The sequence below is a fragment of the Physeter macrocephalus genome, unplaced genomic scaffold (genome assembly GCF_002837175.3).
Source record: "Physeter macrocephalus isolate SW-GA unplaced genomic scaffold, ASM283717v5 random_1522, whole genome shotgun sequence".
Taxonomy (NCBI): Eukaryota; Metazoa; Chordata; class Mammalia; order Artiodactyla; family Physeteridae; genus Physeter; species Physeter macrocephalus.
Window position 1 is genome coordinate 1 of NW_021146526.1, and position 24,805 is coordinate 24,805.

General features: G+C 43.6%; 1 protein-coding gene across 1 annotated transcript; it reads left to right on the forward strand.

Moving 5' to 3' along the window:
• Positions 1-2,319: 2,319 nt before the first annotated feature.
• On the forward strand, positions 2,320-23,461 carry LOC114485395 (VPS35 endosomal protein-sorting factor-like). Its single transcript, XM_028486739.1, has 7 exons — positions 2,320-2,632; positions 9,830-9,929; positions 12,430-12,597; positions 14,499-14,621; positions 16,955-16,979; positions 19,583-19,659; positions 23,281-23,461. The coding sequence occupies exons 1-7, from the start codon at positions 2,430-2,432 to the stop codon at positions 23,455-23,457; spliced, it is 873 nt and encodes a 290-aa protein (XP_028342540.1). The 5' UTR covers positions 2,320-2,429; the 3' UTR covers positions 23,458-23,461.
• The last annotated feature ends 1,344 nt before the right edge of the window (positions 23,462-24,805 follow it).

A 24,805-nucleotide genomic window follows, 5' to 3' on the forward strand; every position in this document is an offset into this window, starting at 1 on the left:
TATGTGGCCAAGACATTAATACTGTAATATGATAATTTTTTACAATTACAAGACCCATGAAAGGTATATCCCACTATTTAATATGTAACCTGTAACATTAGCCCCCCAGCATTTGATTTTGCATGAGTTGGACTTTTCAGAGGGCAAAAGTTCACTGAAGCTGGAAATGTCTCAGCCGGATCGAATGGGAGAGAACGCTAAGGTTGAAGTTCACACCAAGCTGCTAACTTGCACAGCATTAAGACTCCAACCACTGCTGCTGCCTGATCATCTAATGTAAGCATAGTCCAATGTTCCTCATTTTTACCTCTTATCGAGGAGATACTACATTTGATAATCTACAAGGCAGTGTGAGAACAGCCTCTCCCTTTTCCAGCGGCCACCCTTTGCTCTTATTATGTACGTTGCGAATAATAATGAATATGACTGGGAACTCTTTATTACTCATACTGAGCTGAAAACAAGGACCCATTCTGGACATGAAGATCTTTTTTTCTGTCAGGTGTCACTGTCCCATGAACAACCACACACAATCCCCCTCCTACCCCAAAATGAAGAGTAATACTTATAAAAAAAAAAAATAAACAAGTTTAGTTGGAATGCTATCTCTAACAGACCATAACAACCCACACAATCCCCCTCCCACCCCCAAAAGAAAAGTAAAACTTATAAAAAAAAAAAATAAACAAGTTTAGTTGGAATGCTATCTCTAACAGACCATAGTGGGCATACATGTAGGTTATAAAAATAATTTAAAAAAACAAAGACTTTCAGTCATGGAATGCAGCAAATCAGATTGGGGTATGGTGCAGTGGAGTCACATCGGTTAGGTTCTAAAGACAGCTCTGAGAACAAATACCAGGTCTAACCAAAATTATACCTGACAGTAAAATATTACCTTTTCACTTATTTATTTAATCTGTTCCCTTTTGGTCAGTTTCTCTATGGCTCTCAACGCAGTTTCTTGAGGTGGTTGACAAAGTTGCGTGGTTTTGCTTCTCAGCCTATGGTGGGAAGAATCCCCTTTCACACTTTACATAACTTTTAACAGCCTGTTTCAGGATTACCTCCATTATCTGTGTAACACGCCTGACATTATTATAGAGTTCAGAATCAGTGCGTGTGCCTGAATGTGCTGCGGAGCGCACGCTGTTGCTCTGCCGCTGCTTGCGTTATATGCCCCTCCCCCCTTTTACCACAATGATCACAGCCCCTTCTGCATCCAGAGACCAGCAGCAGTGCCACCCGGGGACTTGTTAGAAATGCAGAAGCCCAGGCCCTGCCCCAGAGCTGAATCAGAACCTGCTTTTAAGATCCCCGGGTGAGTCTGTGCAATTCAAACGGGAGAAGCCCTGCTTTATGATACACTGCATCGTCTGTGGCCCTGGAAAGAAAAGCTCTGAAAACAGGAAGGTCACAGAAGTTACAATATGATTTTTTAGCCTGCCAAGTGAGTGATGTACTGCTTCAACTGAGTGCTGACCATTTGCCGGGCATTTGATAATCATCTCCCTTCACCTCAGTCAGAATTATCCTAACTTCACAGCTGAAGAAACTAGGACTCAGCGTGCTAAATAAACTACGTATTCCATTAGAGGGTTAGGGTATGTTCTATTCCCTTTTCCTGAGGAGATTTTTGAGAATGTGGTTTTCTGACCTCCTCCTGTCAGAAAAGATACTTTAAAGAAAAACGGAAAAAAGTGAGGATCAGATGCTGCCTTGTGATTAACCAACTGTTAACCAACAGTCACCCCCGTTAGATCTCCCCTGTTAAACTAGTAGTCAGCTCTGGAGTCAAGTCAAATCCCAGTTGCCGTAATTTCAGAGGTTTGCAGTGAGGAGTAAATGAAGAGTGAACGCAAAGTGCTCAGCACAGGGCGTGACACATGCTTATTATGGCAACTATTTAGTAAAATATCCTGTGATTTTTTTTTTTTTTAATCAGAGAAAACTAGACTAGACTAGAGCACGGAAGTTCTGTAGTGGAAACGGACATCCACCTTCATAGAAACGTACGGCTTCGCCAAGTGGGGTGAAATGCTGACCCCGATTTCTCCAGTTAGTTTAGTTCCAGTCGAAAGCTGTCCCATTTGGATCTAGGGCAGCCCTTAGAGACCCAGGTTGTTAGTCCTGGGAGGTGGGTACGGTAAGTGCCTAAATTCCTCGGTGCACGGAGGTGCGTTGCGCACAGTGTCCTGCAGAGGGGGCGTGGCTTACCCAGCCAAACTGCTAATTAGCCGCAAAAGCACGCGCGGGCTGGACGCTCTTCCCACCCCAGCCGCGGTTAGCGTCTTCTCTCCGCAGGTGTCTGGATTCTTCACCGCCTCGAGAGGGCGCCGGCTGGCCAGGCGGCCACCTGCCACAAGATCCCGGCTCATGTCAGCACTGCGGCACCAACAGCCACGAGGCCTGCGGTGCCCCTCATAATCATGGCCGCCCGAGCGGCAAGGCCCGTGCCTTGCGGGAGGGAGCCCCGCCCCTCACAATCATGGCGGCCCTGGCCCTGCGGGGGGAGGGGCGTCCGCCCCTCACAAACATGGCGGCCTGGCGGGGCGTGGTCTGGAAGGGTGAATTGGGCCGGCGGTCCCAGAACTAGCGGTCATGTGACTGGGAAGATGGCGGTCTTTCCTTGGTAAGGAGGAAGCGGCGGCTGGGCTTAAGGGACGTGGTGTCCTTGGTTGTTTCTGGGATTCTGTCTCTGTCTCGGTGTGTGTCTCTGCGAGGGAGTGTGGGAACTGTTTTCTGTTGGGTTTGGTGGAGTCTCCCACCCCATCTCCGGGTGGTCTTGACCACAGATTCCCGGCCGCTACCCGGGTTCAGAGGACCTCCCTGAAGCCGGACGGGTGGGATCTTGGTCCTCTCCTCCGCTACCTCTCCCCGCGCCTTCTATGCCCCCCTCTCCATTCATTCCCTAAAAAAAGCTCAAGTTCCCCGGCCTCCGCTTTTCCAGAAGTTGACGCGGGTTCTGGGGGAGCTGGATGCAGAAAATGGTGGACTCAGCTCTGGTCTGGACGACTCGGAAGACCTGGCTGTTTTCTGAATGACTGGGCTCATCTAGAGACTTGCTTTTCTCATCTGTGAAATGGCTGCCATTCATCCTACTCTGTGCAGGGCTCTGCACTGGGCATTCAGGATGCACAACCCTCAGACGTACTCCTTGGCCTCAAGGAGCTGACAGTTTAGTGGAGCAGATACGCTCCTGAATAGAAGGATATCCAAAGAAGGCATTGGGGATTAGGCACACCTGGAGGCTTGGGGAAAGCTTGAGAGAGGAAGAGCCTTAAATTGGGTTTTGGAGGATGTAGGAGGTCATCAAGAAGACGATAATGGCGCATCCCAAGGCTGATGGGCCTGTCGGGCTCTTGTGGCTGGAGTAGTTAGGAGTGATTGGCGCTTCAGGCTCCAGCTGCTGCTATGAGTGTGTGAAGAACCGGAGCAAGTTGTGGTGGTAGTAGTGGAATTATTTGGGCACGTGAGAAAGGGAGATTATTTTCTGATCTTTCTCTGCAAATGATGTGAAGTGGTTTACATTGAATGAGTGAGTGAGTGAGCAAATGAAAAAATATACAGCCCTGGACCTTAGAAATAATCAGATACATACTTCTGATTTTATGCTTGATAAACAGCGGTCTTTCTCGTGTTCCCATCACGTGTCTAACTCTTTAAGAGTCTTCCTTCAAAATTGCGTTACGCGGGCTTCTCACCGTTGTGGTCTCTCCCGTTGTGGAGCACAGGCTCCGGACGCGCAGCCCAGCGGCCATGGCCCACGGGCCCAGCCGCTCCCGGGGCACGAGCCCATCTCCCCTGCATCGGCAGGCGAACTCTCAACCACTGCGCCACCAGGGAAGCCCCGCCAGTGAGTTCTTATATGACCTGCCTTGAGTTTTCTTTGACCTAGTCATGCAAAACCCCTTTTAGGGAATCACTAAGGCTTATATGCCAAAACATATAGCTTCAATGCACTTATCTGGCTGAATTTTGTAATCAGAAGATCCAGGAAGATGCTGTTTAATCCCAGTGCATTTTTACCTTTGGTGTACTTTACAGAGAGAGGTGCCATAAGCCCTTTAGCATCTAGTGTCTCCACAGTTCCTAGTCTGACTGTGCTCTAAACATTTCTGTCTGTGGTAGCATGTGTTCATCTTTCAGTTTGCCCACTAGACTTGATGCTTCTTAAGTTAAAGGGGCTGAGTTTTAACCATCATTGTATCTCCAGAGCCTGGCATGGAGCTTGGCAGATAGTAGGTGCTGAGTAATATTTATGGAATGAATGAGGAAACTGAGGAGGCCCTCAGAGGAGAAACGTGTTTCTGTCATTAAATTTGACATTTATCAAGCCTTTATTTTGTGCCAGGCACTGTGCTAAGTGCTGAACGTGCAACATCTTATCTTCTAAAAACCCTATTTTTCAGATAAGGAAGTGGAGACAGAAAGATGAAGCAGTTCATTTAGCTTTATAGCCTGCAAGGAGCACTGAGGTTTGGAACTCAAACCTGTGATCTTCTTTTTTTTGGCTGCGTTGGGTCTTTGTTGCTGCACACGGGCTTCAGTAGTTGCAGTGCATGGGCTCAGTAGTTGTGGCTCACGGGCTCTAGAGCACAGGCTCAATAGTTATGGTGCACAGGCTTAGTTACTCTGTGGCATGTGGGATCTTCCCAGACCAGGGATCGAACCCGTGTCCCCTGCATTGGCAAGCGGATTGTTAACCACTGCACCACCAGGGAAGTCCCAAACCTCTGATCTTAATCATTATTGTCATATGGCCCTACAGTCTAGATTCTGGGCTGAGATTCCTGGGTAGCAGGGTTCCTGAGTCCTGCTGTGCTGTCATGGGTCTCCCCAGCATGCCTCTTCTCACCCACACTTGTTATTACTGACCTCACCTGTGAGATGTCCAGTGCACTGTGGATTACATTTCCTGTTCAGTCGTATGGTCATAGCATTGTTAAAAATACCATTCTTTGGAGTCAGAATTTCTACATCATTTTAAGACTTTATTGGGGAGGGGGAGTATATTGTGATTGGGGGATAAAAAACTGTGTGGCCAGATTATGCCATTAGTAATTAAAAAGTCACTTGAGAATTAAAAACCAGTTAGTGGATTTCGGTATTTCCAGTATAAGGAGATTAATTTGGTAACTGGTAATAGGATTTCTACACAGGCATGTTATCCAATGTAAATAATTTAAAAATAGGGCAGTGTCAACCTTTAATGTGCATATCAGTCACCTGCGAATTTTGGTGAAATGCAGACCCTGATTCTGTAGGGGTATTTCAGTACTCCCCAGGTGATGCCCTTGTTGGTGATCTGTGACTCACACTTGGAGTACCCAGAGGCCAGACCAAGCTAGGAGTGGAGGTATGAAATGTTGGCCTTTTTTTCCTGTGGCAGCTGCCAGGGAGCCAGACCACCCTTTCGCATTGCTGGGAGTTGGGGGTATTTTTACCAGCTTATCAGCTATGTTCGCAGGAAGAAGAGTAAGGCTTTTTGAGAAAATGCCCACTAGAGGTCACTGTTAGCCTTACCAAAGACCCAGGCATTGAAGAAAATGCTTTTAACATCTCAACCTATAGGAAACACTAGGGAACTGAGAGCAAATTTGAGGAAATAATGGAAGAAATGATTGAAAAATCGAAATAGCAACTTGACATGGACTTACAGCAAGGGTAAATGTTTCCTTCCCTTTCTTTTTTTTTAAAAGGTGTTTCCAGAACAAGTATTTTTTCCCCAAAGAATTCCCTCCCCTCACACTTAAAAAAAAAAAAAATTCATTTCAAAGCTCAGTCCTTAAAAAAAAAAAAAAAAGACAATTGCTTTTTCACATTCTCAAGTTGACCTATAGATGATCTGTAGAACTACTGAATCCTAGAGGCAGGCTGCCTCAGTTTGCATCTGTCTCTATCACTTGCTAACCTCTCACAAGTTACCAACAGCCTCAGCTTCTCCATCTGAGAAATGGGCATAATCATAGTACCTACCTCATAGGATTGATTAAATGAGGAAATAGAGGTAAAGGGCTTGTCCTGTATCCTGGTATATAGTGTCAGGGAGAGGAAATTTCCCCTCCTACTCTCTTGAGTTCTTGTGGCTGGACCAATAATAAAATTGACACAAGGTAAATTAATGGGAGAAAAAGAAACAAATTTTAATTTGTGTGTTCTGGAGGTCTCATAGATATGGGACCTAAGAAGTGGCTGAAACAGGCAGCTTTTATACTTTTTAGACAAAGAAACTATAAATTTGTGAGGAATTGACAGAACAAAGAAAGTTGGGCTTTGGGTGCTTGATTAGTGAAGAATCTAAACAGCAGTCTTGTGGTATTAAAGAAATAACAAGGTTCGTTTATATAGGCTTCTTGGCCCTGAGTTCCCCATCTCTGGCGACAAGGGTGTCCTTCTACCTCCAGATGCAGGTGGGCACCTTTCACAGGGGAGACTTATTTCCTGCCTTCAGGGAGACAGAGAGGAGGGTCAGAATGTCCCTCTACATCGGCTCTTTCTTAAGTTTCTTAAGTAACTTTAATTCAAGATAATCAATATGCCATATTTTGGGGTGGCCCGCTGTGGGCCCCAACAGTAATAAGCACATAATAAATGAGAACTGATATTTGGTTGTTGTATATCAAGTCATATTGCTGTTTTGATATTGTACATTTTTTAGCTGTTGATTTGTTAATAATTATTATGGCGATGAAAAACACATTTGCAGTTGAATTTCAGGTCAGATTACATTTCTACTCATTCTATTAAATTAACTTTTCAAAATTCTATTGATAAAGTTAAGAGTGATCTGAAAGGGAGAAAAGTATAAGTTGATTTTTTAAACTCCATTATGGCTGTTGATGACTAGACTTCCAATTTATTCTTTGGGGTTTTGTTTGTTTTATAAATCAAGGATTGGCTGGTAGCATATTAAAAGGAGTTTGGAAGAATATTTCATAATTGAATTCAACTGAAATATTTTTGGAAGATGAAGACAGTATATATTTAGTAAATGTAACCCAAAGGGACTAGGCAGCGTATTGTGGTAGGGGTTTTCCTTTAAAAACAAAAAACAAGTAGAGGCCGGTCTATATTGTTAACTAGCTTTTCTCCTTTCCTATACTCGAAGGGAAATTTATTTAGAAAGGGATGGAAGTGAAATTACGTGGGATCTCAGTTCTTTTGTACTGTGTTAGGTGTCTGGGTAGGTGGGGCTTATTGAGTAAAGCTGATTAATTGCACGGCACAATTAGATTTGGGGTTCATACACATATTAATGAAGTCAAGAAGCTGAGAATGGGGGTGGGAGTTGGGGGGGCGTGGAAGGGATGAATTCAAGGCATCTGGAGGCCAAGGAAACAAAGGGGCCAGCTTCCTGTGCTCTTTGAAACTGAGAGTTTTTCAGGTTTTTAAGTCTGTTTGCCGTTTGGTCAGCCATTTTGTCTTTAAGTCATTCCTCTCTTGAATTTTGCTGTAAGCATTCAAGAGAAGCCAAGCTGCTCCTTCGGCACTTTGTTTAGAAATGTCTTCAGCCAAATATCCAAATTTCATGGCTCACAAGTTCTGCCTTCCACAAAACACCAGGACTCGGACTAATTCAGCCAAGCTCTTTGCTACTTTATAACAAGGATTGCTTTCCTCCATTGTCCAAAAGCCTGTTCCTCCTTTCTGTATGAGGCCTCATCAGAATGACCTTTACCTCCTGCAGTTCTACTAACATTCTGTTTACCACCACTTAGGTTTTCTCTGAGAAGGTTGAGGCTTTCTCTACAGCTTTCCTCTTTTCTTTCTGAGCCCTCACAATAATCACTGGATAATCAGTCCGTTCAGGGTAGTGGCTTTTTCTAGCACATACTTCAGAACTTTTCCAGTCTCTACCCATTATCCAGTTCCAAAGCTGCTTCCATATTTGTTATACTAGCACCCCACTCTGGGTACCAATTTTCTGTCTGAGTTTGTTCGGACTGCTGTAATGAAATACAACAGACTGGTTTAACTTTTTTTTTTTTGGCTGTGCTGTGTGGCATGTGGGATCTTAGTTCCCCAACCAGGGATTGAACCCATGCCCCCTGCATTGGGAGCACAGAGTCTTATCCACTGGATCACCAGGGAAGTCCCCCAGACTGGTTTACTTATAAATAACAAAATTTAATTTCCCACAGTTCTGGAGGCTGGAACTCCAGGATCATGGCACCAGCATGGTCAGGTGAAGGCACTCTTCCTGGTTCACAGCCAGCACCTTCTCACTGTGTCTTCAGATGGTGGAAGGGGCTAGGGAGCTCTCTGGAGCCTCTTTTATAAGGGTACTAATCCCATTCATGAGGGCTGTACCCTCAAGATGTAAGCACCTCTCAAAGGCTCCACCTACTAATACCTTTTGTGGGTTAGGATTTCAACCTGTGAATTTTAGGAAGACACACATTCAGATCGTAGCACCTCTCCTGCCTTTTATGTTCTAGTTCTCATGCATTTTAATTCTATATATACTTTAAACACCGTAAGAAGTTATTTTTTGTAGTTGATATTTAGTTTTACCTACACCTTTATCTTTTGTATGCTCTTTAGTGTATATATAGTATATATGCATATGTACACACATAATGCGCATATATATATATATATATATATACATGTTAGCATATATTTTTTACTTTCAGCTGGGATCATTTTCTTTCTACTTTCAGCATTTAAAAAAAATTTAAGGTGTGCTTCTGCTACTGCTGCTGTTCTCCTTTTTCTTTGACTGGAAACTTCTTTCTTTTGCCCTAATGTTCATAGGGTAGTTTCACTAGGTCTAGAATTCTTGGTTGGCAATTATTTTCTTACAGTACTTTAAAGGTATCATTCCTTTGTCTTGTGGCTCTCATTTCTGTGCTGAGATAATAATCTTACTGTTGTCCTTTGAAAATAACATATCTTCATTCCTTTTAAGAAATCCTCTCTTTTTAGTTTTTAGCCATTTTACTATGAAGGCCCTAAGTATGGTTGTTTTTTGTTTTGTTTTTGTACTGGTCTTGCTTGGGGCACAAGCGTTTCTTGAATCTGTGAATCAGTGTCTTTCTTTAGTTGGGGAAAATTTTTAGCTATTACCTCTTCAAATACTGCTCTGCCTGTTCCTCCTCTCTTCTTTGGAATTCGAATCGTATGTGCGTTAGACCTTTCTTCATGTCCCTTAGGCACTCTGCTTTTCATCTTTTTTCCTCTCCATGCTTCAATGTGGGTGATCTCTCCCCTTTTATGTTCCTTCTCACTAATCCCTTCACTTGTTAAGCCTCCGCAAGACTGATGAAAACTGTCTGCTCTTCATCTACTTGGCTTATTCCTCTTGCTCTTCCACAGCTTAATTGGAGAATACTTTGAGGGGAAACCAGGACCGAATCTCTCACTTCTCTGCATTGCCTTCTCTTCAGATTCTCTTCCTTCAAGCCCTGGCTGTCTCCATAGCCCTGAACCCTAGTTTATCTCTACAGCCCTGGGAGTTTTCCTTAAAGCTTCTTTGGCTACTCTGCCCCCTAGCAGCTGCCCTCTGCCTGGCTTTAGCCTCTTGTCCCATGCCAAGAATCAAAATGCTCTGTGAGAGATAGCTGGGCAAGAAAGTTGGCTTCACTTCAGTGAGCTTCCCTTTGTTCTGGTGTCTGTCCTCGCAGGTCTTATTTGCCTCGGCAGCTCCTTATACCTTCAAACTGATTTAAAAAAATGTTTTTTTAAAAATTTACCACTTCTTATTGGTCTTGGTAAAAATGCTGTTCCACTGTAAACTGTCTCATCAATGAGGAAGTCTCAGCAAAAAGTTTTTAGTGTGTATGCATCTCCAACTAATTGGTTTCTGGGTTTTGCTGTTTACCAGGCATTCCAGGAACAGGAACTACAAGGCTGAGTTTGCATCATGCCGGTTGGAGGCTGTACCACTGGAATTTGGGGACTATCACCCACTGAAACCCATAACTGTAAGTTTTGTCAAGGGTCCCTCTGTGACATTCTTATTCCATAAAATTATAGACAGTATTCCTGGGTCTTTCTCATTTTGCCAGTGGTAGGTGCTTTTGCATATTTAAATCAACCAGTCTGTTCTCTGCCCCATTTTTTTTTGTGTGATGTTGGTCTCACCCACCATCATTTTTATTCATCCCTGTCTCATATTAGTGGGGTGATCATGCATATGGGATGCCTTTGTTCCTGATTTGGAGGTGTAAACAAAATACTTCTTAATTTGCCTATTTGAAATATTAAGATCAGTCTGATTACTCTTATAGGGTGCTGTCCTGAATAGCATCTTAGTCTATCTGTGAGTTTATTTAAAAAACAAAGCAAAAGGCAAGCAAGAGTCATAGATTGTCTCATCTGAGTTAGCACTTTTTTATTTACGAGTAATAGAAGCTACGTGGTTGTCATCGTAGGTGGGATATGAGGTTGACAGATGCCAGTAGACACTGAGGACATGACGTTTCTGAATGGCAGAGAACCTGAGAACACACAGAGGTGATTACATAAAGCAGGAGGTCACAAGAAGAAGCTTCAGCCTCCCAGGTCCCCTCAAATCCCCACGGGCTCGAGTGGCTGTGGCTGACCCACCAGTGAGTTGGTTCCAATCTCAGGAACTCAAACCCAACAGCAGGGAGAGTGTCTTCTCTGCATTTGCTGTTTGCCCAGTTGGGTTACGTGTCCTTCCCTGAATCAACCCTGGTGACTGGGGTGTAGAATATGCTGATTGGTTGGGTTGGGGCTCCTGCCCACCCTGGGAGCCAGGAGCAGAGTCCACTCCACCAGGCCTTTAAGAGCTGAGAGTCGGGCAAGGCTGCCTTCCCAAAGAAAATTTGGACTGTTGAGCCTGGGAGATGGAGGAATGGATGCCAGGCAGACAAGAACAACAAACATGCACCAGTGGGAGGCGCTTCACCAAGTTACCCAGGGTTAGTGTCAGACCCCACAGATTGAGGGCATGGTCTTCAATAAAACTGCCCTAGCTTCAGACTCCAGCTGTAAATTTGGGGGTCCCCAGGCCACCTGCACTTCTGACCAACTGGCTACAAATCCAAGGGTTTCCGGAGACCTCCCTCAGGTTTGATAATTTACTAGAACAGAACTCAGGAAAGTGTAATACTTATGCTTATATTTATATTATAAAGGATGCACATGAGGGCCAGCCAAATTAAGAGACACACAGGGCAAGGAGGAGGGTCCCAAATGCAGAGCTTCCTTGCCTTCTGCCTGTGGAATCAGGGTGTGCATCACCTCCCGGTGCAGCATGTGTTCAACTGGGAAGCTCCACTGAGCTTTGGTGTCCAAACTTTTTATTGGGGTTTTATGACACACATGATTGATTGATTCCTTGGCCACATGATTGAACTTGATCTCCAGCTTCCCTCCCCTCTGCTGAAGTGAGATCTTTTTCATCTTTTGATAGGTTTATTGTCCATCTCTGGTGAATTGGCCTGAAAATTTTTTATCATAGTAAACCTTTAGACAGATCTGTTATGTTCTACAGTGAGGGTTATCACCTGGCTGAAAGTCCAAACCCTTTAATCACATGTTTGGTCTTTCAGCATCCTCTCATTAGCATAAACTCAGGTGTGATTAGGGGCTCATGAATGACTGAAGCTCCAAGGACTTGGAGTCTCCTTTCCAGGAACCGGGGACAGAGGCCAAATTCTCTTTTATCCAACACCCTCTCTCCTTCATTCTGTTAAATCCTCTCTCTCTCTGAAGAATTGTTCTGGGTTTTTATAGCTTCCTCATTTAAAAAGGAGTGGAGCCTAACTAGCCCTTCTGGGTGTTGATCCTAAACTTTCAGCAGACAGACTGTGGCTCTGGTTGGATCCTCTTGGCTCAGGGGTTCACCACGGTCTGGTCATCTGAAGTTGGGGAGGGTTGGGGGCAGTGGAACAAGAACATGGCTTCACACTCCAACACCCCCGCTTGCTCCTTAACACATACACAGTTCTCCTGAAAGGGAGGAGTTGGGCACTCACTGCTTTGTGATGATGAGCTGGCCACACAGAGCCACTGAGACCGTCTTTGAGTATGACGACTCTGGGGTCTTTCGTATGCTGGTTCGTTACCCTACCTAGACCATTGCTGCAAGATGCAAATTCTGATGCAGTGGGTCCGGGGTGGGGCTTGGGAGTCTACAGATTTATGAGCTGGCAGGTGATAGGGCTGCTGCTTGTCCAGAGACTACACTTTGAGTAAGAAGGCCCTACAAGAATTCAGTTATAGCATCACCTTCTAAATCTCAAAGACCCTGTCTCTCCCTTCCTAACCCCAATTTCTCACCTTCCCTTCCTCGACAGCTGGGATTCCGAGTCATGTCAATTTGTCGCAAAAATAAGTGTCCCTGCTGCAAAGGAATGGTCAGTTCATAACGGAACAAGGGAAAACCCATTTGAGTGTTTCATTGGGAAAAGTCATAGGAGACTACCATTTTACCTCCACAAATTTTCCCCACAGGTCACAGAGTCAAAGACAAAGAAAGTGAGCCGGAAAGGAAGCACTTCTTCCACGTCCTCTTCATCCTCCAGCTCCGTGGTGGACCCACTGAGCAGCGTCCTGGATGGGACTGACCCCCTCTCCATGTTTGCGGCCTCTGCTGACCCTGCAGCCCTGGCGGCTACCATGGTAATGCTCCTAGCTATGGTCAGTCCTGTGGGTGCAGGGTTGGGGATTTTCACTGAACGAGTAATACGCAGTGCACTCGGGTTGTAACAATTCAAATAATCCAGACTCAGTGGCACTGCAGAGCGTGTAGATCCTGGAAACTGCTGCTTCTTCCTTTTTCTTGAAGCATTTTAAAATTCTTTATTTTCATTTCACTCTTTTCATTCCCTTTATTTTGGATTTATTTTTATGTAATTACATAACCAATTTACTAATTTTTCATGTAAAAAATCAATCATTACAGATGAAGTCCAGTTGACCAGTTCTCATTCTATTCTCCGCTCTGGAGGTCATCAGTGTTATCAGTGTAATGTATATTCTTCAACTTTTTCTTTGTATTTTCATAGATATTTATGACAACAATTTCTGAACATTTACATACATACTCATGTGTAAGTAACAACAACAGCAATAATAAGAGTATCAGCCAACTGCGTAGCAGGTATTTTCCAAGTGCATTCCAAGAGTAGTTCTCATACTGCCTAAGCTTCATTTAAAGAGGTCCACACAGAGGAACAGAGATGTTAAGTGACATGCAGGCTGGAATTCAAGCCTGGCCAGTCTGACTTCAAAATCCACCATCATTCTTTGCTGGTATTGCACACAGCTATTTACTTTTTTTTTTTTTTTAACATATATACTTTTTTTTTTTTAAACTTGACAATATGTCTTGGAGAACTTTCTATATTAGTACTTACAGAACAACCTTCTTATTTTGAACAGCTGCATTGTATTGTAAGGAACAGGACATGATTTTGGTTTTTTTTTTGGCTGCACTGCTCGGCTTGTGGGATCTTAGTTCCCCGACCAGGGATTGAACTCGGGTCCTCGGCAGTGAAAGCCCAGAGTCCTAACCACTGGACCGCCAGGGAATTCCCAGGGACATGCTTTAAATTGCCATGATGGACACATAGACCGTGTGTGGTGTTTGTTGGTATAGGCGGTGGCGCATTTGTCCTTGAACATACATAGATCTTGGTGCCTACGTGCAAGGGTTTCTGCAGGGTAACTTCCTAGGAGTTCATTACTGGGTTAAGGTAACATATACATAAAGTTTTTTTTTTATGTGGACCATTTTCAAAGTCTTTATTGAATTTGTTACAATATTGCTTCTGTTCTATGCTTTGGTGTTTTGGCCCTGAGGCATGGGATCCTAGCTCCCCGACCAGGGATCAAACCCTCACCCCCTGCACTGGACGGCAAAGTCTCAACCACTGGACTGCCAGGGAAGTCCCCATATACATAAGGTTTTGATGGCTACTGCCAGATTGTTCTCCAGAAAGCGTTCACCAATTTACACTCCCATCAGCATAGCAGTATTTTGGAGTGCCTGTGCCCTGCATCCTTGCCAGCCTGGCTACTATCAGTCATTTAAAATCTTGCCATTCTGATTGTTGAAAAATGATCTCTTTCAGTTTGCCTTTCCTTGATTTTTCATGAGTTTGAGCATCTTTTGATAGGTTTATTGTCCATCTGTGGTGAATTGGCCTGAAAATTTTTTAGCATAGTAAACCTTCAGACAGATCTGTTACATTCTACAGTGAGGGATTGTCTGCCTTCCGCTCATACTTTTTTTTTAAGCTTTACTGAGGTATAATTGACAAATAAAATTGTAAGATATTTAAAGTGTGCAACGTGATGCTTTGATACACATATACATTGTGAAAGGATTCCCTCCATTGCGTTAACTCTTATGTTACCTTACATACTTACCCTTTTTTTGGTGAGAACATTTAAGTTCTACTGTCTTAGCGATTTCACTTATACAATACTGTGTTATCATCTGTCATCACCATGGTTGCTTATACTTTTTTAAAAGATTCAAAAATTGCTGCTGAAGAGATTGTCTTGCCTTTTCTTAGGACAACTCCAGAAAGAAACGTGACAGAGATGATAACTCCATTGTAGGATCAGATTTTGAGCCTTGGGCCAGCAAACGAGGAGAAATCCTTGCCCGGTACACTACCACGGAAAAGCTCTCTATTGTGAGTACCAGTATACTTTTCTCCCAGTGTCTACTTCAGACTTCGTAGTTCTTTTTGTTATTATGATTCTGCACCCGATTCCAGTGTGTAGGTTCCCCCCTACACACCAAGCAGTTCTTCGACACCAGTGGGGTGTCCTATAAATCAACTCAATTCTGACATTGTCTATCTGGAGAGAGCACCAGATCCCACCGCTTAAGGGCTCAGTCCCCACATCAGATGCTAATCAAAAGTCCAGGTTGTTACCTGGCTTCTGACCAACTAGCTATAAATCAGTTTCCCATGACCACCTCTTTGGGTTCAGTTAATTTGCTAGAGTGGCTCACAGAACTGACTAGACTACTGGTTTATTACAAAGGATATTAAAGGATATGAACCAGTAACTAGATGAAGAGATACCTAGGGTGAGGTCCTGAACAAAGGAGCGTCTGTTTCCATGGAGTTTGGGGTCCAGCACGGCAGCATGTGGATGTGTTCTGATTCACCAACCCGGAAGGTCCTTGAACCCCGTCCTTTTGGGTTTTTATGGAGGCTTCATTACATAGATATGATTGATTAAATCATTGACCACTGGTGATTGGTTCAACCTCCAGCCCCTTTCCCCTCCCTAGAAATCAGGGAGGTGGGACTGAAAGTTTCCACCCTCTAATCATGTGGTTGGTTCCCCTGACAACCAGCCTCTATCCTTAGGTGCTTCCAGAAAATCACAGGAGAGTGCTTCCTAAAAAGAACAGAAGACTCCTGGATTGTTCGCTCACCTAGGAAATTCCAAGGGTTAGGAGCTTTGTGCCAGGAATTGGGACAAAGACTAAACATATATTTCTTCTTACAAATCACAGTATCACAGTTATGTTGCCCCAACGCCGAGGTTCTGTAAGTTTCAGTTATTATGTCAATGTTAGTTGGGAGAAAACGTGCTAATTGGTTCCTCAAAAAATGTGTTAAGAATCGGGGATCAGGCACAGTTCAGAGAAAGAACTGGAGCCGCAGAGTCCTGTCTCTGGGGAGGTGAGAGTTACGAGGGGAGGAGAGTGCCATCCTGAAGAAGGTTAACTTCTTACTGTTGCTCAGGGAGTCCCACTGGTGGGTTTTCTGCCAGGGCTGGAAGTTCACTGTTTCTTTGGGTGGCACTCACTGGGTCAAGTTGTTGGCTAGTGCCCGAGGCTTACCTTGTACTCTGCGAGTTGCTCAACCAGGGAAAGCAGGTTAATGCTTATGTCGTCAAGGACTGGCTTGTAACTGAAGCCCTCCCTGAGGAAGAGAGATGTTCGTCTCTCTTCATACTGGAAAGAGGTCTAGAGGCAGATATTCCAGGACTAGGTGGCAGCTCCAAAGCCATCAGGGACCCAGCTCTTTCTGTCTTGCTGCTCTGTCATGTTCAGTGTTACCTCATGTCCAGGTTGTTAGAAGGTGGAAAGGGGAAAGTGGGATGCACCCTCTCTCATTCAAGAACACTTCCTTGGGACTTCCCTGGTGGTCCAGTGGTTAAGATTCCACGCTTCCACTGCAGGGGGGGCTCGGGTTTGATCCCTGGTCGGGAAACTAAGATCCCACATGCCGAGTGGTGCGGCCAAAAAAAAGAACACTTCCTGGAGTCCCCTCAACAGGTCCAGTTACATTTGTCTTGAAGGTAGTCATGGGCTGTACACAGTGCACCCATCAAAAATCGGGGCTGTGAGCAGGGAGGAAGGGGTGAACTCAGTAGCGACTAGGAAGGTTCTGCTCCCTTCTCCCAGAGTCTATACTTGTTAAGCAGAATGGTGGCAGAATTGCTGGACTATTTAATTCTTTTTCTTACTGTTTTCTGATTGCACTGATTTAATATAGAGCCGTGATTCTCAACCAGGAGTAATTTTACTCCCCAGGGGACATGTGGCAATGTCTGAAGACGTGTTTGGTTGTCACAACTGTGGGAGTGCTACTGGCATCTAGTGGGTAGAGGCCAGGGATGCTGCTAAACATCCTACAGTGCACAGGACGGCCTCCCACAACAGAATTTTCCAGCCCATAACGTCAATATTGCCGAGGTTATGAAACCCTGATTTAGAGTAAGCTAAATGCTATCACATTGCCACCACTGTCTCAAAATTTTGCTTTTTGTTGGCTCATTTTGAGAGTCCTGAAATGAGTAGATATTTGAATCTCTAGTTTCTAGTGAGCTGTATTTTCTTCCTTTGAATAAATATTTCTGTTTTTCATTTAGATAAATAAGTGGCTTTGTTGGAAAACGATGGATCATGTTGTCTTAGTGCTGCTTGAACAATAAGTAAAGTTTTTGTTACAGGGTCCAGTAAGTTTTAAAAAATATTAACATATATTTTTTGCCTCTGCAGAATCTTTTTATGGGATCTGAAAAAGGTGAGTTTTTGCTGTTGTTACTGTTTTGATGGGGAATTCTCCCATTACCTTTAATATAATTTTCCGAAGGAAAAAAACGTCCAATCCTGATGTTTAATTCAATTGAAGCTATTATTTCCTAGATTATGTATAGACTTAGTAGAATCAAAATACGTATTTAGATGACGAATGAAAAAAAAAAAAGACCAAAGAGTTTACTAGGAGGAAAACAGAAACTCAGTGCTTGATTCTGGGATTACAGAGCAGTAGTCTCCCGTCTGTGTGCCTCCTCACTGGCTGGGAAATGGTTGAAATTCTCCTTTTTATAGATCCTTTCCTTTGCCTTAAGTCTTTATCCCTCGTGAAAACACAGATGCACCGGTGAGGGGAGTCACACACTCAGTCTTATCAGCCACTGGTCCCTGAATACGGCAGTTCTCAATTTCTTGTGCCAAGACACAGTCTGGACCAGGGTGTCTCAACTAGCTGTTCAGCAGAGTCACCTGAGGAATATATATATATATTTCATAAAAATACAGACCACTGGGTCCCACTCCACTTATTGAATTAACCTTGAGGAAGGGGACCCAGGAATTCCGTTTTTAAAGCTCCTGGGTGATTATGAAGCCACTGTCTTAGATCCTATATCATTGGGGTGCAGAGGAGCACAGCCGTGGTTTATGTGCAAATTGCTGGTATGGCAGCTGCAACTCTCCTCGTTCTCTGCAGGTTGAGGCAGCACGTTAGAAATCAAGAGAGTCGGAGCACCTTTGTCATGGGCATAACTTTGACCCCAAACCATAAAAAAGTAAATCATAGCATATCTAGCGTATCTACCAGTTTGGAGAGATCAGAAAGTGACGATATCACTTGCTGGTGAGAATGTAGAGCAACAGAAATGCTCACGTGCTGCTGGTGGGAGTGTAAAATGACACAACCACTGTGTAAAGCACTTTTGCATTATCTGTTCAAATTGAAGATGGGCCAACCCTTTGACCTAGCAGTTCCACTATTAGGATATACCCTAGATCAGAAATTGGCAAACTATATCCTGTAGGCCAAATCTGGCCCACTGTTTGATTTTGTAAATAGTCTTATTGGAACACAGCCATGCCGGTTTGTTTACATATTGTCTATGGCTGCTTTTGCGCTATAATGGCAGAGTTGAGTAGTTGTGACAGAGACTATATGACTCACAAAACCTAAAATACTTATATATGGCCTTTTATAGAATGCATTTTTTCAGCTCTGCCCAAATCCATGTTTCTTAAAGTGTGGTCCAAGGACCAGCAGCATTGACGTCACCGGGGGCTCATTAGAAATATAGAGTCTCAGACCCTGCCAGACCTAGTAAAAATCAGAATCTGCATGTTAACACATCCTTAAGTGATTCCTGTAAAAGTTTGAGAAACTACCCTGAAGAAATGCATGCATATATGAACTAGCAGACATGCACAGAAATGTTTATAGCGTATTGTTCATAGTAACCCCAAGCAGAATACAACCCAAGCATCCACTGATGGTAGAATAAGAAATTGTGATGTAGTCACACAATGGAAAATACTAAACAGTGGTGAAAATGTGTGAGCTACAGCTTTATGCAATGACAGGGGTAAACTTCATGAACTAAAGTCAGTGGTGAATGAAAGAAGCAAGACAGTGTACAATCTGGGTGGTGGCTACAAAGGTTTTATAATTATCTGTTAAAAAGTACATATATACATGTTCTGTACTATATTTCAAAATGAAGGGAGAAGTAGAAGTAAGGTAAAAAAAAATCAAATTATTTGGAAACTTCTTAATTTTAATAGTTGTTAGTAATTAAATAATTGTACCATGCTCTCAGCTGATCCCAGACAAATCTGTGAGTTAACACCAGAGCTAAGAAACCAGTGCCTTAAAAGAGTAAACTTTAGTTCCTGAGAGTGAGTTCGGTAGGCAGGAGCAAGGAAACCTTTGGTCTAGAACAGAAACACCCGTAAGATGGAGAAAGGGTTCTGAAACAGGAGGCTCTGGAGGGCAGCAGCCAGCTGGCCAGAGAGCCCTGTCCTGTGACCGGCCCGTGGCCTGGAGTCCTTTCCTTCTCTCCCCGCCAGTCCCTGCTGATGGGAAGAGTTGTGCTGACAGATGATGGAAGGAGCCTCACTAGTCCTGTTTGCTTGAAGAGACGGCTTTTGAAGCCCTAGTGTTTCCACCTCTGGACAGACAGTGGGATTGTTGTTTTGTTCGTTGTTAGTACCACAGTTCTGCACTGTGAATATGAGCCTGAGAGGGCCTTTTGTTTGTGGAAAACAATTAAATGACGGATTTTTGGCATCCTTATCTGGACCGCCTTTCTTTAGGAATAAACAAATGATTCAGTGAAAAGTTTGTAAATATCAAATGTCGCAGAACCTTTTTGAGGCTGGCCCACTGCACTCCCACGGGCAGCTCCTAAGCAGAAATGTTTCTGATGAAACTGGTTACGTAAGGAAGTTGCTTTCAGAATCTCAGGGAGTTTTCTGTAATGAAGTTGTTCCCCAGCCTCTTTATTCATGATGAAGTGTAGAGTGAAAGATGCCTTCCTTTGGGGGTATTGGTGACAGAGGAAAGCCACCTGTGTGACATGAATCCATTCTGTTTAGGCAAAGCTGGGACTGCCATATCCGCAATGTCGGAGAAGGTTCGGACCAGGCTGGAGGAGCTGGATGATTTTGAGGAGGTGAGCAAGTCAGTTGTTGAATCAAGGGAGGGGCGGGGCTTCCTGTGCTTCTGCCAGGTGAGGTCAGTCTTGGTGGCCGCTCTCTGATTAATTCTCGAACTGCGCATTGTGTTCAGTCCTCCTGAGGCACCAACTGATCCAGGGAAAGATGCCAGTGGCGCAGCTGGCCAAGCTCACAGGAGCCTTCCTTGGGCTGGTTTTCTGAAGGTGTTTTTCTCACTGTGTTGCTTGAGCAAACCCCGGATGTCTGGGGGCAGGGTCTAACTGTGAAAGCCAATGGTAGCCATCTGCCGGGGAGCCGCCTCGTATAGTGTAAAACGGTCATGCCTGCTGCAGAGGCTGTGCATGGTCACTCAGCTGCTGAACTCTTTCAGTTAGCCTGCACGTGCTTTTAAAGAACATGACTCTTGCCAACTCATAAAAATTAGTAAATTTAACGTATAAATCCAGATTTCTGACTTCTTTTAAATTCCACCTAACTATGGGCTCGCATTCTTGCATTTAACCTGGGTGTGTACTGTCCAAGTTGCATGGTCCTCCCTGGCCCAGTTCACTCATAAACATTACTAGCCTGGCCCCTGGAGATGGTGAGTTTGCATCCTCTGGAGTATCAGAGAGGCAGCATAGCATGGGGGTTAAGCGGGCAAACTCAGGAGCCAGACTGCCTGGGTTTGAATCCTGGCTCTACTGTTTGGTAATTCTGTAATTTGGGACAAGGTACTTAAGAGCTTGAGCTCTGTGCCTCAGTTTACTCATCTGTAAAGTGGGGGTGCTACCTAGTACCTGCCTCCTAGGGTGATTACAGGGGATTACATGAGTTAATGTATGTGAAGTGCTTAGACCAGCACCCAGCACATGGTACATGCTTTGCAAGTGTTAGCTACTGTCACCGTCACCATTCTGAGTCTAGAGGCCTTAGCTTGACTGCTTATTAACAGGGTGCCCTTGGGCATTCATCTTCCTATACCCATTTCCTCATCTGTAAAATGGGGATAAAAAATATAGTTGTGTAGGCTGAATGGGAATGCTTTGAAATCCACAGAGATCCATATAATGGCAGTTGCCATTGCTCTGTCCTGCATCTTGCCCCAGTTTCAGGGTCCTTCCAGCTCTAAGACCAGAGTTGTTAGGTGCTCAGCAGAGTCTAATAGTCCAATATTTTATTTTCCAATTCAGAAATGACATATTTTGAGTTAGGGCGCCCGAGAGCCTCAGTCTGCATGTCATTGGCTGGTAGGAAGGGAATTGCTAAGGGTTTTATCAAAGCTCGTTTGTCTGTTGAGTATCTGAAAGTCACTTGAGCTGGCTTACACGGAAAATAAGGACTGTATTGAAGGATACTGGGGCACTACCCTGAACCCAAAGGCACAGTGGCCTGGAATCAGGAACTGAAAAACCACCCAGAACCCCAGCAGCTGTCCTCTGTGTCTCTTGCTTCTGTGCAGCCTCCAGACTCTTTCTAGTTCTCCTTTTTTTATTTGTTTTTCTGCAGACTGGTTTCCTTGCTTCCCCCTGCTCACAGGAGCACATGGCTGCCCCATGGCTTCCAGGTTAACATAGCATATTAGTCAGGATAAGACTAGGTTGTGCTGTGGTAACAAATGGACCCCCCATATCTCAGTGGCTTAATATAACAAAGGTTTATTTCTTCCTCACATTACTCGTCCAGTGTAGGTGACAGACATACCACCATCTCATGGTGCTGCCATCTCAACATATGGCTCCAGGGTTGTCACAGCAGAGCTGAAGAAAGGGTCACTTTTCACTGCCTCAGCCCAGAGGGGACACATGCCACTCTATTCACCACCCATTTGCCCAAACTAGTCGCGTGGCTCCTCCTACAGCAGAGGGGCAGGGAGGATCCTATCTCACAGTTCAAGTGACCGGTTGGGATCAGTTCAGATTTCCTGAACCTCCTACTTGTATTCCTTTAATAAAGAGTTCTTCCAGCAATCCCACTCCTGGGCATATATCCAGAGAAAACTCTTAATTCGAAAAGATACATACACCCCAGTGTTCATAGCAGCACTATTTACAAAAGCCAAGGCACGGAAGCAACTTAAATGTCCAACAGATGAATGGATAATGACAATGTGGTGTATTTATACAATGGCATATTACTCAGCCATAAAAAAGAATGAAATAATGCCATTTGCAACAACATGGATGGACCTAGAGATTATCATACTAAGTGAAGTAAGTCAGACAGAGAAAGACAAATATCATATGATATCACTTATATGTGGAATCTAAAATATGATACAAATGAACTTATTTACAAAATAGAAACAGGCTCCAGACATAGAAAACAAACTTATGGTTACGAAAGGGGAAAGGGCAGGAGGATAAATTAGGAGTTTGGGGTTAACATATACACACTGCTATATATAAAATAGAAAAACAGCAAGGACCTACCGTATAGCACAGGAAACTATACTCAATATCTTGTAATAAACTATAATGGAAAAGAATATGAAAAAGAGTATATATATGTATAACTGAATTACTTTGTTATACATCGGAAACTAACACAACATTGTAAATTAACTATACTTCAATTAAAAAAAAAAGTTCTTTATTTTGGATTCCAGGCAGCATTCATATAAAAAATATTTGGTTCCTGGTCTCCTCATGTGGGTTAGCATGACCCTCAGTCCTGTGAGCTGTGCAATCAGCATCTTAACAGTAGGCAAGGATTAGTGAGCATGTACTGTGTGCCGGGTGGTGCCAGGTCTTTACATATGTTTTAATATTTCATCCATGTGATGACCTTGCCCTCTTCTGCCATGGGTTTTTGCTGGGTCTGCTCTCTGTCCTGAATTCTCTCTCCCTGGTCTAGTTAACAACCCTCCATTGCCTGGTTAATACCTGTACACCACTGAGAGTTTGTCTCAAGCATCACTTCCTCCAGGAAACCATTCCTGACCACCATTCTAGAGTCCATTCTGAGATGAACCTTTCCCCCAACATTTGAATATCCCTGAAATTGGACTGTGTCTCTCAATTGGTGCATGTCCGTGATCGGCATTTTTTCTTCCTTAAGTGGTACGTAAAACAGTTGTGCTTCTTAAAACGGGCACCTCAGATTCAGAGAACTATGATATGTGTCTTTGTAGAATTGTTTCCCCGAGCATTTGTCTCAGTTTGTATTAATGTCCGTCTTGTCCTCTGTACCTTAAACTGCATTAGTGCTGAAACAGTGTCTTTTTGCTTACCTTTGTATCTGGGGCATCTGGTGTACCATACTTGCCTGGCACACAATACCCCCCAATAACTGTTTGTTGAGTAAGGTAAGTCCTGTTTATCACTGTTCACAGAAGAGACTCAGGGAGGAAAGCAGCTCACTTAGAATCATACGGTTAGAATGTGGCTCAGCTGGGAATGGGCTCAGGTCTGACTTGTGTTCAAGGCCAGTTTTTCAATCACTGCCCTCTAGCCATCTTTGCAGAAAACTCAAAGAACCTCTTTGATTACAAGACAGAACTATCAATCCTGGTCAGGATATGAGGAAAACTTAGAGACCAAAACTCAGCTAATACTCAGTACTGTTCATGGGGGCGAGGGGGGAGTCCAACAATGTTTTTTCTTCTGTGCCTGTATCTTTCTACTTTCTGCCCTCAGGGATCCCAAAAGGAGCTGTTGAATTTGACTCAACAGGATTATGTGAACCGCATAGAAGAGCTCAACCAGTCGCTGAAGGACGCCTGGGCCTCGGACCAGAAAGTGAAGGCTCTAAAAATAGTCATCCAGGTCAGGTCGAGTGATTTTTTTTTTTTTTTTCCAGAATTTCCTTTGTAAAACTCCTTTGTGGATAATTAAGGTTTTCAGAGGCCTGCCTTCAGGGTCTTACCCTAATTTTTTCATCTGTTCTATTTTCACGTACTTCCTGTGAAAGGCCATAATTATGAATCAGTGTTTTTATGAGATGGCTAATCCCAGGGCCACCATGTGCAGCTGCATAGGTTGTGCACTGTGCAGTTCCAGGAAATTCACCCTAGATTACAGAATTACTGATGTCCCCCCTGGGTTGTGCAGTTCATTGGCCCTGTTACATCACCTGACACATTTATGATTTGTGTAGACTAAAGATTGATCAACTGTCTTTTGGGTTTCCTTGACCAGATTTTCTTTGTATCTTTGGAACTAATGGTTGTGTGTCCCTGATATATGCATTTTGGGGTCATGTTCTGCATAATGATGTGACAAAGAAAATGTATATACAGTGTTAAGAGAGGTATGTTTATTGACTCCTGTTTGTTGATGAATTTGTTAATCCATGACAACTCTTGTATCACAAGAGCAAGCTCCACAGGGAAAACAGCTTATTCTGTTTCTTGACTCTTAAGATCATCCTGTCTTGTCAAAACATGCTCAGAAGTACACTGTAAAAGGAATAATGTAAGCATTATGCTTTTCAGAGCAGAGTTAATAGAGAATTTCTGAACAGCCATTTTAGTTCAGAAGGACAAGATTTCATTCTTGTTTGTTGTCATGGGAATGTGACATTTGTTTTCTTACTCTGGGAGTCTTTACACTGGGTACTTGAAGTCTTTTAAGATGTCACTTTGTATGGCAGGTGCTATTTTTTTGGTGTTCATGACAGAGGCAAACCCAAGCCCTTTTCCCTTCCATCACTGTTGTTAGTTGACAAAGCAAATACTCTGAAGAAGGTTTCTCTCATCCTGCAGGAATGTGATGGAGGCTGCTTGCTGAGTGGCTCAAGTGAGAGAATATCTAAACTAACAAGAGCTTCTTCAAAATATTTTTGTTGGCAACATCTCTCCATAGAGTATTGTGGTATAGAACTGTGACTTCTAAGAGTTTTACATCTGGAGGAGATTTGAGTCATGTCTTCCCAAAGAAAATAATCATGAAACTGTTTAATTAACTCCACATCTAGCTAATAGTAACTGTTTGACTTTCAATACTTTAAAGACTGCCTTCTTTATCCAAAAAAGCTAGTCAAGGTACAGAATATGGAGAAATGAGCAGTTTCCCTTATTTGCTCTGCAGTAAGGTTTTACTTTGTTTTTTCAGCTTTATTGAGGATATTTTACATACCCTAAAATCCACCATTGTAAATGTACAGTTCAGTGATGTTTTTAGTAAGTTTACAGAGTTGCCCAGCGATTACACAATCCAGTTT

Excerpts from the sequence above, each read along its gene's own strand:
- LOC114485395 (XM_028486739.1), top strand. The coding sequence starts at position 2,430 with ATGGCCGCCCGAGCGGCAAGGCCCGTGCCTTGCGGGAGGGAGCCCCGC. Across the intron at positions 14,622-16,954 it reads CCACGGAAAAGCTCTCTATT|AATCTTTTTATGGGATCTGA; the intron begins GTGAGTACCAGT and ends TTGCCTCTGCAG. Across the intron at positions 19,660-23,280 it reads AGCTGGATGATTTTGAGGAG|GGATCCCAAAAGGAGCTGTT; the intron begins GTGAGCAAGTCA and ends TTCTGCCCTCAG.